A 17,620-nucleotide genomic window follows, 5' to 3' on the forward strand; every position below is an offset into this window, starting at 1 on the left:
CAAACGAGGGATGCTTGGGTGGCTCAGCTAGGTAAGCATCTGCCTTGATCCCCAGTCAAGATCTCAGGGTCCCTGTATCAAGCCCCACATTGGGCTCCCTGCTAGGCAGGGGACCTGCCACTCCCTTGCTTGTTCGTGTTCTCTCTCTCTCTCTCTCTCTCTCTGTCAAATAAACAAATGAATAAATAAGTAACGTTTTTTAAAAAGTTATCAAAAAATTTTCAGAGTCTCTCATCCCCAATCTACCCACCTAACCTGTATTTACTTTCTTACTGTGAATAATGTACCTGTGGTCATATAAAATAAATTTTTCCACTTATAGACTAAATCTTGTTCCTGGCCCTCCTCAAAGATGTCATCCCAGGACTGACCTCTCCCCTTCCTGTATCATCCAGTTTTCCCCCTCTATTTAATCAATCCCACTGGTATACCAACAGGCTGTTAATTCCTCCTATCTTAAAAATAATAAAGTAAAACTTTGGAGCTTTGACCTACAACCCTCTCCAGCACCTTCATTTCTTTTTTTTTTTTAAGATTTTATTTATTTATTTGAGAGAGAGGCAGTGAGAGAGAGCATGAGCGAGGAGAAAGTGAGAGGGAGAAGCAGACTCCCCGTGGAGCCGGGAGCCCGATGCGGGACTCGACCCCTGGACTCCAGGATTATGACCCGAGCCGAAAGCAGTCGTCCAACCAACTGAGCCACCCAGGCGTCCCAGCAACTTCATTTCTTAGCCCCCTTTGTAACAAAATACCTTACATGAGTTGTCTTTTCATTCTGTTCAATGAGTGTCTACTCCTTCCCCTCCCCCATCTCTTTTACCATGCTCTCTTGGATCTAATTATTTAGATTTTTTTTTTAAAGATTTATTTTTCATTTATTTGACAGAGACAGCTCACAAGTAGGCAGAGAGGCAGGCAGAGAGAGAGAGAGAGGCACAAGCAGGCTCCCTGCCAAGCAGAAAGCCCGACTCGGGGCTCGATCCCAAGACCCTGAGATCATGACCTGAGCCGAAGGGAGAGGCTTAACCCACTGAGCCACCCAGGCGCCCCTAATTATTTAGATTTATCCCCACTCCCATGGAAATAGTTTTTGTCAAGGCTGTCAATAAACATTATGTTGCTAAAAAGTCAATTCTTGCTATTTGTGGTAATTATATTCTACAAAGTTGCATGTACATGGAATTAGCAAATACTGAATCATTGCTCTGGGGAGGGGGGGAATATGGAGTTAGGCTCCTGCAGGCCTCTGGGCACATTATTTTCATCAACTGGTCAATATACAACCTTGTTTTAAGTGTTTCTGTTTAAAGACACCTTTTTTAGTATATATATATTGCTAATTCATTAATACTGAACTCACAGGGGCTCCTGGGTGGCTCGGTAGGTTAAAGCCTCTGCCTTCGGCTCAGGTCATGATCCCGGGGTTCTGGGATGGAGCCCCGCATCAGGCTCTCTGCTCAGCAGGGAGCCTGCTTCCTCCTCTCTCTCTGCCTGCCTCTCTGCCTACTTGTGATCTCTGTCAAATAAATAAATAAAATCTTAAAAAAAAAAAAAAAACTGAACTCACAAACAGCATCACTATAACCCATATTTGAATAAAACTTACCTAACACATGTATTCTCTCCTCCTGGCACTCAATACTACACCTCGGTGGCCATTTTAAACAACAAAATCACTAACAAAAATGCAAAAAATATGCCACTAATCAGACCATCAAAAGAACTATTTAAAGCATGAGAGATAAAATAGGATGACAAAGCCCTGGTGCCTCAGTTCAAGGTCAGCTGGAAGCTGTGCATCAAGTGACTCCAATCTGTCACCACTCTGGGCAAGGACCACAGAAGTACTGGGCTGATTCTGGGCTTACATATAAATTTTATCAAGTAGGCAAATCTGCAAATACAGAATCCTTCAATAATGAAGACCAACTGTGGTAGCAGCTAATTTTTATTCCTTATTTGACCTGCCAGCAGCATTATACAGTTGACCATCACCTTATTCTTAATTTCCAAGATTCTTTCTCTTGAGTCTCCTCTTAACTTCACTGACTATCCCTCTTCAATCTTCCCAAAGTCCAACAAATGCTGGAGAGCCCTAGTCAAATCCACAGATTCATCTCTAAGTATACAAGACCCCCAAAAATCTCATGTAGTTCCAGGACTTTAATTACACTTGTGTTAAATAGGTACTGTCCCCCACAGCTCTGAGATGCTCTGCTCTGTTTTCCCCCTACTTGTTTTCTCTTTGGATATTTTCTGTTGATCTTCAAATTCACTGAATTCTCTCCTTGGCTATGTTCAGTCTACTAATAAGCCCCAAAACATACTTCTTCTTCTTTTTTTTTTTTTTAAACATACTTCTATATCAAATTTTTCATTTCTAGCATATTCATTTGACTTTCATATACTTTCCATTCCTCTGTTGAAATTTACCATCATACATGTCCACCTTTTCCCACTAGAACCTTTAATATATTATTCATTATTATTTTATTTTTTAAAAAGATTTAATTTGACAGAGAAAAAGAGAGGAGCGCGTGCTCACAAGTGGGGGGAAGGGTAGAGGAAGAGGGACAGAAAGAAACAGATCCCCAGGAGTGTGAAGCCAACAAGAAGCACGCCCGGGTGGCTCAATCGGTTTAAGTATCTGTCTTCTCCTCAGGTCATGATCCCAGGGTCCTGGGATGGAGCCCCACATCCGGCTCTCTGTTCCGTGGGGAGCCTGCTCTCCCTCTCCTTCAGCTACCGCTCCCCCTGCTTGTCAAGTAAATAAATAAAATCTCTTAAAAAATAAATTCAGGGGTGCCTGGGTGGCTCAGTTGGTTAACCCACTGCCTTCAGCTCAGGTGATGATCCCGGAGTCCCAGGATCAAGTCCCACACCTGGCTTCCTGCTCAGCAGGGAGCCTGCTTCTCCCTCTCCCTCTACTGGCACTCCCCCTGCTTGTGCTCTCTCTCTCTCTGTCAAATAAATAAATAAAATCCTTAAAAATTAATTAATTGTCTGATAGTTCTCACAACTGTATCATCCTCAGTCTATCGGTTATTTTGATTTTTGAACAGTAGGCTATTTTTTTCTAACTTTTTGTATGTTTCAGAATTTTTGCCTGGATGATGGATATCGTGTGTAACACAGGACAGAGGAAACAGTATAAAAATGGCTCTTTTTCTGCAAGCTATTAGTGGGAGCTAAGGGGAGAGGCTGAGTCAATCTCTTTAGGAATTAGGCTGGGTTTGGGTTCTATTGTTATGATTAACTTAAGTGTACTACCTACTTCAAATTCCTCTAGGGCAACCTTCTGCTTAGGGTGGGAACTGGTTTGCCTGAGGGTTTTTCTCAGGGTTCTTACTCCACACTCCGCTTCTGGTCCGCCCCCCCCCCCCCACCCAGGCTAGTCCCCAGGGGCGGAATGCGGTTGCTTTACTTGAGTCTGAGTCTCAGGCAAGCCATTATCCCTGGACCTCCAGGCACAAGGCTTTCTCCCAGCAGTAGGAAAACAAAGGGTCTGAACCCAGAAGTTTCCTCACCTTCCCTCAGGTTTTACGGGTTTTTGTCTTTTCACTCCTCCCAGGTACAATGGAAAATGGAGTTTATTCCCTTCCCCCAGTGGCTTAAAGTTCTTCCTGGGAGAAGAGTCCAGGAAGGACCGTACCACCTAGTGGGCCTTACCCCACCTAGTGGGCCTTACCCAGGTCTCCCTTGCTTTCCCCAGTCTTTCTCGCAACAAACTGCCAGGAGACCTTGAAGAAAAAGCCTAGAGGTGGGTATTACCTGCGCTGTGTCTGCAGCTCTCAAGGATTCTACAGTCTCATGCTAGCCCACACTTAGACTTCAGCAATCCATTAAAAACTTAGCCGAATTCTTCTCTATCCTTGTACCACAGCGCTGCCTTCTTCCTGTGCTGTTACAGATGAGCCAGATCCCACCTCTGATGAATCAAGAGAAGTTATAACTTTGTATATTACAGCTCATTCTTATTTCAAGATGGGAGCAATACTCTTTGCAGCTTTCTATATCCCAAGTAGAAGTCAGAAATCACTTTGTGAGTTTAAATACCACCTATAAAGCCACAATTCCTACATTTACATTTCTATTCTGGACTTCTCCTCTGGACTCCAGATCATATATCTCCAGCTGCCTACTGGACAAACCTATTTTTATGGTTTGGCAGACAAACTTTAAGGTGGCCCCCGTGACCCCCACCTCCTGGTATTCATGCCCTTGGGTAATCCTTTCCACTGAGTGTGGGAAGGACCTGCAACTTTCTTCTAATCAGTAAGGTAAAGATGATGGGATGGCATTCCCATGATTACATTTTCTAGCAAAGGAATGGCATATCATTTCCTTGATTAGGTCATATGGTATTATACAACACTCTGCCTTGCTATCCAACTCACTCTCATCCTCTTGCCAGACATAATGGAGCAGGCTGCCATGCTGTGAACTGCTTATGGGGAGGGCCACATGGCAGCAAACTCAGATGACCTGTAAGATCTGAGGGTGGCCTCCAGCCAACAAAAAACTCAAGCTCTCAGTCTTACAGCTGCAACAAAATGAAGTCTGCCAACAACCTGAGTCAAGTTGGAAGTGGATTCTTCTCCAGTTCAACCCACAGGTGAGAACCCAGCCCCAGCCAATACCTTGACTGCAACTTGAAACACCAAAGCAGAGAACCTAACAAAGAAGTTTCGGCCCTCACAGAAACTGTGATAACCTGTGTTGTGAGCAATTAAGTTTGCGGTAATTTTAGTACAGAAAAGTAATACAGATAGCATCACAAACTTAACATGCCTAAAAGCCAAATTCCTGATTGCCAAAATTACCCCACAAAACTAAAGAAAAATATGCTCGTGTTGTCCATCTTATTAAGTGGCAACTCCATTCCTACAGTTATTCAAGCCAAAAACTAGGGTCTATCTTAACTTCTTTTTTTTTCTCTAAAACCCACATCTAATCCGAAAGTAAACACTGTTAGCTTTAAAACCAAATTATATCCAGAATCTAAATTTTATCTGCTACCACCTTGGTCCAAGCCACTATCACCTCTCAAGCACATTATTCTAAATGCTTCCTAACTGATTTTCCTGCTTCTACTCTACAAAGCAACCAAAATGATCCTATTAAAACACCAGGTAAGTTTTTACTCAAAACACTCCAAAGGATTCCCATCTCACCCAGCTTAAAAGCCAAAAGCCTTACAGTGGCCTACAAGGCCTACCTTATCTGGCACTCTCCCTTCCCACCCCAAACCTCTCGGCCTCATCCTGTATCATTCTCCCCTCATTCACCTGTCTCCCAGGGCACCAGTCTCTGTGCCGTTCCTTAACTATGCCAAGTACCTACCAGTCTCAGCCTTTTACAACTGTTAGTTCATGTAAATGAAGAGTTCTTTCCACTAATGGGACTTCTCTGACCGCTTTATATACAAAGACAGGTCCACCTGTCCCCACCAATCCCCATCCCTTCCGCCCTGCTTTGTTAGTCCCCACAGTACACACTATGAACTGATACCTGTTATTGCCTGTCTCCCCAAAATTAGAAGGAAAGTCCATAAGAGCTGAGGCTTCTGTTTATTCCTATGTCCCCAGCTTATACTGAATGACTAAATAAATGTAACTGCTGTAGATACGGTTTCCTTACAGTATTTAGAGTCTAATGCAGTAATCACGCCACAAGAATTTGGACATGAAGTCAGTGACATTATTTTTCAAAATCACTACAAAATTACTTACCACTTAGAAATGTACTCATTCTACATCTCACTGTAAATATGCTTCTAAGAAAACTTGGAGAACATTCACATCTAACCGAAATAACTGAAGTATACAAGCCAAGTGAATTTAAACATTTCTGTGAAGGACTCTATTAACAGAAAGATAGCTGAAAGACTCTATAATTGTTTTTCCAGCACCATCTGGAGAAGATACCATTATTCTACACAGATATAGCCAAACAATAAAGAAGGATGCATAAAGCTTGAAGGATTAATCCTTTTGGACCTCGTTTCTCAAATTCTGGTCTCAAGACTCTTTACACTTTTAAAAATTACTGAGGATCCCAACGAATTCTTATATATGTGGGCTTTTAATTTACTAACACATTTAAAATTAAAACAGAAATCTTAAAAATATTTAACAGTTCATTTTGAAGTAATATAAATATATTACAAATCTAATTTTCATTTATATAACTAAACTTCCTTCTCCCAAATTAGTATAAGAGAATGACATTTTACATTTCTGTAAATTAATGTTTGAGTTAATAGAATATGGCTGAATTCTCTTACCTTCTTTTACATTAAATATTTTGCCATATATTGTTCTGGCTGAGGTATATAAATGAAACCTGGCCTCACATATATATGAAGTTGGAAAAGGGAGTACTGTTTTTAATAGTGTTTTCAGATAATTGTGGATACTCTTCTTTGATACCACTTTAAAACTTAAATAGGTTGTAGTTTCTTAAAGGTTGTTTGCAATACACAATCTTAATGTTATGTATTTTTTTTTTAAGATTTTTATTTACTTGAGAGAGGAGAGAGGGAAAGAAAACACATACAAGCAAGCACAAGAAGGGGTGGGGGGTGGAGAGGGAGAAACAGACTCCCTGCTGAGCAGAGTCCAACACGGGACTTGATCCCAGGACCATCTGATAATGACTTGAGCTGAAGGCAGACACCCAGCCAACTGAGTGTTATATATTCTAGGCACCCCTTAGCATTATATATTCTATTAACATCAACATCCATTGGTCTGGGGTGCCTGGGTGGCTCAGTCAGTTAAGCCTCTGCCTTGGGCTCAAGTCATGATCCCAGGGTCTTAGGACTGAGCTCCACATCAGGCTCCCTGCTCAGTGGAGGGTCTACGTCTCCCTCTCCCTCTGCCCCTCCTCCATGCTTCTGCTCTCTCTCTCTCAAGTAAATAAAGAGTTCTTTAAAAAAAAAAAAAAGAATAAAATCCATTGTTTACCTTGCACTCTAAATGAATCTTATACCCAGGCATGATTTTGTAACACAACTTTGTAACTAAAAAGTCTGTTAACTACTGGGAAACTGTAAAGCTCACAATAGTGAATACAAGTTTTCCAAAATTCTCATTTTTGCTTGAAAGTTCAAGTCTTATCATAGGCAACAAACACCTGTCCATTGTCTTCCTTGAAGTGGGTGACGTGCATGAATCAGACAATTTGAAATTTAAAAATATCAGTTCCGCAATATGCATGCCTATCAATTTAAATTCTCTAATGTATAGGCCTATTTTCCAGTTCAGCAAAAAGATTTCCTATATATCCACAATAAATCTACTGAACTGAAGATGGTTTGCCTCTTGAAACTATCAGTTTGTTTCAAGTTAGCACAAAGAGATAAATAATTTTTCATTTTTCTTATGCAAAAACAAAATCCATCTGGAAAAAATCAAAATAATCATGCACCACAAAAAATTAAATCTACTTCAAGTTTTGTAATGTATACACCTATTTAAAACAACATTAAAGGTACTTTGTATAGAAGAAAATGAAACTGAAATAACCTTGCCAGGATGTTTAAATCAAATCTACCTTCCTTTCTTACAGTTCAACATTTACAGCTCTTTTTCCTTGGTTCTTTTTCATAAAATATTCCTATTTAGCTCAGTATTTTGGCTGGATCCTGCCTTACCTGTTGAGCAATATGAGAAATATGAGTTCCCTGAACCGCTGAACCAGGCTGCGGCGCTGCCTCTGCAGTGTTACTCTTGTGGGAATCTTCCATAATCAACTACAAGCAGGAAAAAAGTCAGTTAGAAGATGCTTTTCAAGAAATCCTAAGACATTTCTATCCTTAACATGTGTACGTTTTCAGAGGAGCAAGATGAAGTTTCTCTATGCTATGAGCTAGCTCAATTTATCCAGACTCATTGTCTTCTCATGTTCTGTTCTGTGTAGAGATCTAATTACAAGATCTCAAGAAATGGCAAATAAAAAGCACTACAGAATATGTATAATATGCTGCACAGTTGTATAAAAATTGGCAACCTGGTTGCTTCTGTAGAAGAGAACTGGCAGTTATGGAACAGAGATAGAAAAGACTATTTCTTGCATATTCCTTTACATTTTAAAAATTTTGATCCACATGAACCTGTTAAAATTTAATAAATGACAAATACATACATAAATTATTGTGACTAAGTTTTAAAGTGTTATCCCACTCACGAAGTATGATAGTCTTCCTGTCCATGGACACAAGAATTCTTCTTCATCTAGGGAACAGTTTCTAATTGCACAGATAGTGCTACATAGAGAATTCATTAAACAGAAGCTGAACTAAATAAGTAAGCACAACCACACCTAAAGAGATTATCTAAAGATCTAGATGATCTATAGAAAGAAGCAAGTGCAGGATATGCAGGCTAGGTAAAAATGAGAATAAATGGCTTATGAGAGATGGAATATGCCAAAAGGGAAGACAACCACCTAGACTGCTAGAAGATTTGGGCAGAATTTAAGGTTTTTGTTTTTTTTGAATTTAAGGTTTTTAAATGATTACACACAAAGAAAAAAGAGGGGTTGGCCAGCAAACATGAAAAGATGGTTCAGTATCACTAACCATTAGGGAAATCTAAATCACAACTACAATGAGATACCATCCCAACATCCCATCATTAGGATGGCTATTAATTTTTTTTTAAGATTTTATTTATTTATTTGACAGAGAGAGATCACCAGTAGGCAGAGAGGCAGGTGTGGGGGGGGGGGGAGGCTGCCTGCTGAGTAGAGAGCCTGATGTGGGGCTCCATCCCAGGACCTGAGACCATGACCTGAGCTGAACGCAGAGGTTTAACCCTCTGAGCCACCCAGGCGCCCCTAGGATGGTTAATATTTTTTAAAAAAATTAAAAATTAAATAAGTGCTGGTGAGGACGTGGAGAAACTGGGACATTTGTGCACTGTTGTTGGGGATGCAAAAAAGGTGTAGACACTATGGGAAACACTATGGTAGTTACTAAAAAATTTAAAGATAGAATCACTGTGTGATCCAGAAATCCCTCATTTAGGTATATACCCAAAGGAATTGAAAGCAAGGTCTTTAAGATATATTTGTACACCCATGTGCACAGCAACATTATTTACAATAGTCAAAAGGTACAATCAACCCAGTTATGCATAGAGATAAATGAATAAACAAAATATGGTATATTCAAAGTCTACATAATATTCCATCCAGGGAACATACATAATTCTTTTTTTCTTTTTACCCAAACAAGATAATACTGTGATTAATATCTTTGGTGCATAAAACTCTTCCACAATTAAAATTATCTCCACAGAACATATTCCAAAAAGGAGAATTACTTGATCAAGGAGTATGAATATCTAAGGTTTTCTGGGGGAACCTGGGTGGCTTAGTCATTAAGTGTCTGACTTCAGCTCAGGTCATAATCCCAGGGTCCTGGGATCGAGCCCCACATTGGGCTCCCTGCTCTTCCCTCTCCCACTCCCCCTGCATCTGCTCCCTTTCTCGCTGTGTCTCTCTCTGTCAAATAAATAAATTAAATAAATAAAATCTTTTAAACAAATAAATTAGTAAATAAAAATAAAATTTTCTGAAGGAGTTACAGTCCATCAGAAGTACATGAGAAAGCAATGATAGGTGAAAATGACATACTGTTTAACATTTCTTTAATTCTCTATTAGTTGTGTGAGCTATCTGTTCGTATTACTTATTCACCCATTTATCACCAAATCTTAGTGTTTTTCTTATTTGCCTGTTTCTTTTTTTAAAATATTTTTAAAGGTTTTATTTAGGGGCACCTGGATGGCTCAGTCATTAAGTATCTGCCTTTGGTTCAGGTCGTGGTCCAGAGTCCTGGGATCCAGCCCTGCGGCAGGCTCCTGCTCAGCGGGGAGCCTGTTTCTCCTCCTGTTTGTGTTCCCTCTCTGACTGTGTGTGTCAAATAAATAAATAAAATCTTAACAAAAAAAAAAAAAAAGGTTTTATTTGTTAATTTAAAGAAAGTGACAGAGGGGAAGAGGGTGTGCATGAGCCAGTGGAGGGGCAGAGAGAGAAGGGGAGAGAATCTTTGTATGCAGAACCCAAAGTGGGGCTTCACATGGGTCTCAGGACCCTGAGAGCATGACCTGAGCTGAAATTAAGAGTCAGATGCTCAACCAACAGCCACCCAGGCATCCCAATCTATATCTTTTAAAATTTTATTTATTTGCCAGAGAGCGAGCACATGTGCACATACAAGTGGGGTAACAGGAGAGGGAGAAGCAGGCTCCCCACTGAGCAAGGAGCCTGATATGGGACTCAATCCCAGTACCCTCAGATCATGACCTGAGCAGCAGGCAGACACTTAACCAACTGAGCCACCCAGGCATCCCTAATATTTCTTAATACAAATTTCATTTCTATCATGTGGATACAAATATCTTAACAATGACTTAACTATGATTATTTTTAAACTTTTAATTTTGCCAAATTCATCTAATGCTTCCTATGTTGTTTCTTCAACTGCTCGGAATCTCATATATAGTCCCTTCTTTAGGAAGAGCCGTGATTTTTCATCTCCACTAATACAAGTATAATATCACAGACTAAACACAGAGATAGGGGCGCCTGGGTGGCTCAGTGGGTTAAGCCTCTGCCTTCGGCTCAGGTCATGATCCCAGGGTCCTGGGATCGAGCCCCGCATCGGGCTCTCTGCTCAGCAGCGAGCCTGCTTCCCTTCCTCTCTCTCTCTCTGCCTGCCTCTCTGCCTACTTCTGATCTCTGTCTATCAAATAAATAAATAAAAACTTAAAAAAAAAAAAAAAAAAAAAAAGATTTTAAGTAATCTCTATACCCAATGTAGGGCTCAAATTTACAACTCCAAAATCCAGAGTCACACACTCTACTGAGACAGCCAGGCAGCTGAAAATGCCTTTTTTTTAACACTCCCATTTCAGAAGACATAAGTTAGAATGTAGAAAAGAAAAAAATATATATAGTGCTAAAGCACTGAACGAAACTATAAAAGATTTTTCAAAACCTTATTGAATTACTGGAAATGATACTTTGCTGTTTCACTGTGACTCACTGATTTCTCCTCCGTAACAGTATTATTAAGAAATCCTAAATCTAATGGAAACTAACACAATCAACACAACAATACACATTTCCTAGTAAAAGCGACTATAGTCAGCAAGTAAAATTTTGGCCAATTATTACAACCACATTTCCTATGGAAAATAAGCCCATTTTCTATAACTTTTTAAAGAGAAATCAACTAATCAGCTTTTTTTTCCAAAATGAAGACAGCTTTATAGTTTTATCTCACTGTAAACTATACTATGTATTTTTTATGTTGGTGTATAATCTTCATTTGCTCACTCTTTTCAGCTATTACTCTTAAAACTGAGGTTAAGATGAACGATCTGTTAAAAACTGGCTCAACACAGAATAAGCTGTACGTGTACAAAAGCATTCTCTATGAAAATAATATAGCTCCCTGCAGCAGATGGAAGCTTAACACTAGACACCAGTAAGTAGGCCAGAATCACAGGGGTTAGTGAAACACAGCTTCAAAAGTGCCATCAACGAGATGGAATTTGGGAGGCAGATAAAATGCAGCAGGCTGTGATCCTGCTGACATATAAAGAATGTAAGTAAAAGACATGGTGCTTCTAAGAAAACTTGCAAAAAAAGGAATATTATATCCTAGGCACTAAATGAAGAGCTTTTTTTATCATTTCCTGGATTCCCTATTTGAGAGATTTATAAATTGAGGCTCAAGGAAATTGCCATTTTCTATGAATCTCACAGTAAGATGTGAATATAAGATCTGAAGGCAGAACTATTTTAACTCAAAATCCATGTTTTTTTCTTCCCCCCATGCTGCCCCTCTTCCTCTAACATTGCCAACTTGTTCATCTGGCAAACTCCTACTCTTTTCAAGTTTCATCCCAAACATTAAGTTCCCAACTGCTCCAGGACCTTTCTTCCTTCCTACTTTGTGCCCTCCACATATTTCTAATGAGGTCACTTAACACTTGGAACTGTGTTTTATTAGCATGTCTGGTTCCCCCAGTCTTTTTTTTTTGGCGGGGGGTGTTGTTTCCCCCAGTCTTAAGGTACCTAAGGACAGTGCATATAGCAGCCCAATAGAGACAGTCATGTATGCAGTAAATAAACATCAACAAATACAGTTAGTATTCTCATTTGACAAATGAAGGTCTTAGTTTCCTCACCTACAGAGAATACAGAACTATGATAAGCTTGAGGGCAAGGAGTCTCTTGCTTGACACTTCCATACTGAACTCATGATCTTCCCTCAAAATTGTTCGTTTGCCATGCTAAATTTCTTCCAGAACTTCCCATGTGCCTACCTTGCCTTCTCTCACCTTCAGGCTTTCACATATGCCATTCCCTCTGCCAGAAACACTACTCCCCTCCTCTTCGTGTGGTCTATTCCTATAAGCTATTTATTCTTCCAGGCAATCTTTCATGAATCCCTCAGACTAGTCGAAAAGCTCTGGCTGTATCCCCAAAGCACATGTTACCCCCTCTTCACCCAGTATTGTAATGGCCTGTTTTCTGTCTTGCCACCAGAATGCAAGCTTTAGGGAGCCAAAGACCACATCCAGTTCCCAATATAGCACATTCATTAATGCTGACTAAATCAATGTGTTTAGTAGGGTTTGTCTAGCTACAGAAAGAAGTAATGGTTAAAGAAATATATTTAGACAATTACTTCAATTTGGCTTTGGAATCAAGACAACACAGGCACACAAAAATCCTACTTTAGAGATGGAAATTCATTATAATTAAGTAGGATATGTGAAGAAAAAGCATTTTGGGGTGGGACTACCACCTACTGGTGATATAGTAGTACTGTACAGATTTATCACAGACCAAACATAACCTTAAAGGATAACAGAACTAACACATTCAGTGTTAGGACAGTTGTACTGATTCTATTTGGGACACCGAGGAACATGCATATTACAAAATCTACAGGAAAAACAGCATTTTAATAAAACTGCTTAGATCTGCTGGTAACAAAATTCTCAAGATAAAATGCATTTTGCAAACAAACATAGCAATACAAACTCTCATCACAAACCATGCCAGTTTGACAAAGATGCTTGCCAAATCTATGCTGAAAAAGCCTCAGAAGGGCACTCTCAATGAGTATCACAGGTATCCCCCACTTCTCAAAAATTAGTGTTGCATCACTGCAGTTTGACAAAAAACGTACACTAATACGTGATTTCACTAACAGAAAGAAATCTCAAGGGGATTTTCACTTTCAGGAAACAAGTGAAGATAGCATTCAGGGTTTGTTTGTTTCACAGCCAGCCATTACAGAGGCAGCCTGGACCACAACACCAAGAGAGGCCTGCCAAACTCCTTCCCCTAGAACTACACTCAGCATCTCAGCATCAAGTCTCCATAGCTTTCAACTGCCTCGGTGAGCATCAGGGACTTTATCTCAATTTATTTTGTTAGTTAAGATGAGTCCGAAGGTATGAAAAGCCCGAGAGATTATTTGGGGGGTCTGAAAACACAGAAAAAAAATTCCGTATAAATTAATGGTAATTTCTTCTTCGCTTTAGGTCATTTCTCTTAAGTTAAGATTTCACAGGAATGCCCTTTCCGATGGCTGAGGAAACCAGTACTAGCCCACAGCTCCTCAAAAGCTAATAAAACCACCATTATTCAACATCTACAAAGATTTTTAAAGCATATTAAGGGGCACGCTCCAACGTACACCTGATGCAGGAAACCCGCATGCTGGGAACGACCATGCTTAGTTTCACGATATAAGAGAAAATCAGAGTTTCCTCGCCTTGATTCATTGTCCACAGATAAACAGAGGAGCGTCTATCTTCCCACACGCTCCTTCTCCTTCACCAGCTACACCTTTCCATTACTGTTTCGTGCGTCTGTGGCTTTACTGTCTACCTCCCCACTGGACTGCGAGCTCCCTGCGGGTAAGGACTGTTTCTGCCCTCCACCGACAGCCGGCCGGGGCCTCGCACGCCCAGCGCGCCCGATGTGCTCTGCGGGATCCCTGGCGGACATAACCGGTCTCCGGCAGCTGGGCGGAAAACGCGCGGAGGCCAAGGCCACGCCACCCTCCCCGCCCCGCCCTCTCCGCCCAATTCCGAGACCTTCGACGGAGGGCGCTCGCCTTCGGCCTGAGAGGGGCCGCTTCAGAGGCGAAAGCCACCCCCGGCGGGAGGTCTCCGGTTTTATTTTGGTTGGGGGAGGGACATTGGGAGGCAGGGGAGACCGACGACTGCGGGAGAACAGCCGGGCCAGGCACGAGAACCGGAAGGGCGCCCGGACGGGGGACAGCGGACAGCCCCTCCCCCTTCCGCCGCGCGCCCTCCGCGCCCCTCCCCCACTGCTGCCGCCGCGCGCGACCCCCACCCGGCGCGAGACTTGACTCGGCGTCCGGGACGGCGCCGAGTCCCCACGCCCTCCCTCTGCCCGGGAACACGGGGACACAGGAGCACGTCCCACCCCCGCCCCCTGCTTACCTGTGGCTGCAGCTCGCCGCTGTCCGGGGCGGGAACTTCCACTCCCCCCTCCCAGGTGGATCCGAATTCTCTCCCCACTTCACCACCCTCTCACACAGCGGGGGACGTCCCTGTGTCTCAGGGGTCAGGCGGAGCGGGTTGAATTAGTGTCACTTAATAGCCAACTGTCCTAAACTACCGTTTCCTCGGCAGTCAGGGCCGCCACTGGCGGCATGATCTACACCAGGCCGGGGGCGGGGGAGGGGAGGGGGGCAAAACTGAGTAAGTGAGCGTGGGGGGTGAGGTTAAGGCGGTCCGTCCGTGCGGGCCGCCGTCCTACGTCACCACGTTGCTCACGTGACGTGCCGCCATCTTGTGCCGGGTCTCCTCGGATGGCAAAGTGTTACTTCGGAGGTGAAGGTTACCTGTGGTCGTTTTTCGCTTCTGGAACAACGTCCGCTCTCCTCCCACGCTTCTGTTTTTGGAGGCCCCGCCTGGCTTGGTGGTGTCAGGAGGCCGCTCGGTGTGAGGCTCTTTTCATGAGTTAGTGGAGTCGCTCTCAGCTCAGCTCCTACTTTCTCCGGGTTGGGTGATGAGACCCAGAACCGTTGATCCTGGCCTTGACCCACGCCTCACCTGTCCGGATCTGGTAGAGAGAAGGGACTGAAGCGTCTTCTCTTGGTTTCCTCAGCCTATTTTTAACCGCATAAAACTGCGTGGAGTTGCATCCTTTCTCCCCCGCGAAAGGATTTTCTCCAAAGACTGATTTCACACAGTACAGGCAGGGTGTTTTGAGCGCCATTAAGGGTGTCCCGCTGAAACAGATTTACCTCAGCTGTTACAGTGGAGCGTTGTCAAAATGTTACACGCAGTCATTTTAATACATTGCAAAAACTTTAAAAAATATTTTTAAGAGGCGCCTGGGTGGCTCAGTGGGTTAAAGCCTCTGCCTTCCGCTCAGGTCATGATCTCAGGGTCCTGGGATTGAGCCCCGCATCGGGCTCTCTGCTCGGCAGGGAGCCTGCTTCCCTTTCTCTCTCCCTCTCTCTCTCTCTGCCTGCCTCTTCTGCCTACTTGTGATCTCTGTCTGCCAAATAAATAAAATCTTTTTAAAAAGTATTTTTAAATGCGTACCTCTTTGGAAAAGGGATTATGCATTATCTGAAATTTTTTTTCTTTATCCATTTCCTTGCAAAATATTTTATGGCTTTATAGTGATGATAACAAATGATAAATGATAACAAATGATAAATGATGATAACAAATGATAAAAACTTTTTAGTGTGTTCTTGACAAAATAAGCTTCAGGATTTTTCTGGCATTTTATTAGTTTGAGATCTTCAATGTAGGCAACTTGATTTAGCGGATAGAGCCCTTCCTGTTTTTGACCTTTAAGGCTTGGGCACTGGGGTGGCTCAGTTGTTTGAGCATCTGCCTTGGGCTCAGTTCATTATCCTACGGGTTTTCAGATTGAGTCCTGCTTTGGGCTCCCTTCTGAACGGGGAGCCTGCTTCTTCCTGTCTTTCCCCTGCTCTCTTGCTGTCACTACTGTCACTACCTCTGTCTCTCTCTCTCTCTCTCTCTCTCATAAGTAAATAAAATCTTAACCTTTAAGGCCAGATAATGTGATTTAAAGCTCAAGAGTTGCTCTGACAGACATTCCAAAGAGCTCACTAACATTTAGCTAATGCCATTCATTCAGCAAATATTGTTGATTATTGAAACAGGTGCCTTTATTTTCAATTTTTGATTAGGCAAATGACCCAAACCTCTGTAAGCTTGTCTTCTTGTTATCAAAATTGGGAAGAGTATAATACTCAAGCCATGGTCCAGATTTATTTTAAGAATCAAAATGTCATACACCATAGGGAAAGCACAGTGACCTACAAAGGTTCTCAGACATCAGCCTTTCCTAATGAACAAAACCCAGTATCAGTCATTCTGGAATCCAGAATATTAATCCAGTCTGGAAGGCTGGCTGTAAGTTTACTGTTGCTTTGTGTTTGGTTGTTTCTTCCTTGGAATTCAGAATGCTTAACAAATACTGATCAGTAAAAGAGGGGTGGGGGACTGCAAAATGTTATCATCAAAAGAAACTAGATTTTAGTGGTGCCTGGGTGGCTCAGTTGTTAAGCCTTATCTCCCTGCAGCTCAGTTCATGATGGGGATCAGCCCCGCATTGGACTCTGCTCAGCGGGAATCCTGCTTCTCCCTCTCCCAATCCCCCTGCTTCTGTTCCCTCTCTTACTGTCTCTCTTGGTCAAATAAATAAATAAAATCTTTAAAAATAAATAAATAAATTTTACTGAAACCTTCAAATTGTATAGACTGCTTTCTCTTCAGTTCCTCTTCCACCTTTGAAGCATCTTAAGTTTAACTCAGATACTATGCTGCGCAACACTGGCACTCACAAATATTTCTGCCATACTTGTTTCTCATGGAAGTGTCACCTGCTGGACCTACCACCCTTCTGAACCTTGAGGAATAACTGAAGAAGAAAGAAAGAAATCTTGGTTATGACACACACAGTTCTTTCTGAAGAAGCGTATAAACTAGATGGACAGGTCTTTGACTTTAGAAGTGAGGAGATAAAGTGAAATAAAATAACCTAACTTTCAAAAGCCAAAGGTAATTGTTTAAAATAAACTGGTCAAGCCAGTGGTGGTACCTCTTTGGCTCTTCTGGTGTACTGTTTTCTAGTTAAGAGGGAGAGACATTATGAGGAGATGGGTTTAATAATATTACCTATTCCTGGGGCACCTGGGTGGCTCAGTTGGTTGGGCATCTTTGGCTCGGGTCGTGGACCCAAGGTCCTGGGATCGAGCGCCACATCGGGCTCCCTGCTTGGCAGGAATCCTGCTTCTCCCTCTCCCTCTGCCTGCTTGGCCTCCCTCTCCTTCTGTCAAATGAATAAATCTTTAAATAAATAATATAATAATAATACCTATCCCATAAAGTCCTGGCACACAGTAAACACTAGATGTTGGACATTAATATGTAAAATACTGCAGTGTACCCACTGGAAGCTTAGCTAAAAACAGTTAAGTGGCTATACACCCTGAGGACCCTCACAGTTTAACGAAAGGACTGAGCTGGAGTGGAGGACTTGAGAGCCATGAAGCAGTGTTTGAAACATT

The 17,620-nt window shown here is 42.0% G+C and overlaps 1 protein-coding gene across 3 annotated transcripts in view; it reads right to left on the bottom strand.

The window, feature by feature from the left end:
* The window catches only part of ATF1 (activating transcription factor 1), an 87,859-nt gene extending 73,075 nt beyond the window's left edge, over positions 1 to 14,784 (bottom strand). Inside the window, exons 1-2 of one of the 3 annotated variants that reach the window (XM_032876798.1) lie at positions 14,505 to 14,784; positions 7,658 to 7,756 (exon numbers count right to left, since the gene is read on the bottom strand). In XM_032876798.1, the coding sequence (XP_032732689.1) occupies positions 7,658 to 7,750 (93 nt within the window). In that variant the 5' untranslated portion in view covers positions 7,751 to 7,756; positions 14,505 to 14,784. Of the gene's footprint in view, positions 1 to 7,657; positions 7,757 to 14,132; positions 14,155 to 14,504 lie in introns of those variants that run through there. The other 2 variants (XM_032876801.1, XM_032876799.1) reach the window with 2 other exon arrangements.
* Positions 14,785 to 17,620: the final 2,836 nt, after the last annotated feature.

Source organism: Lontra canadensis, unplaced genomic scaffold (genome assembly GCF_010015895.1).
Source record: "Lontra canadensis isolate GAN:19392208 unplaced genomic scaffold, GSC_riverotter_1.0 scaffold59, whole genome shotgun sequence".
In the NCBI taxonomy this organism is placed as follows: Eukaryota; Metazoa; Chordata; class Mammalia; order Carnivora; family Mustelidae; genus Lontra; species Lontra canadensis.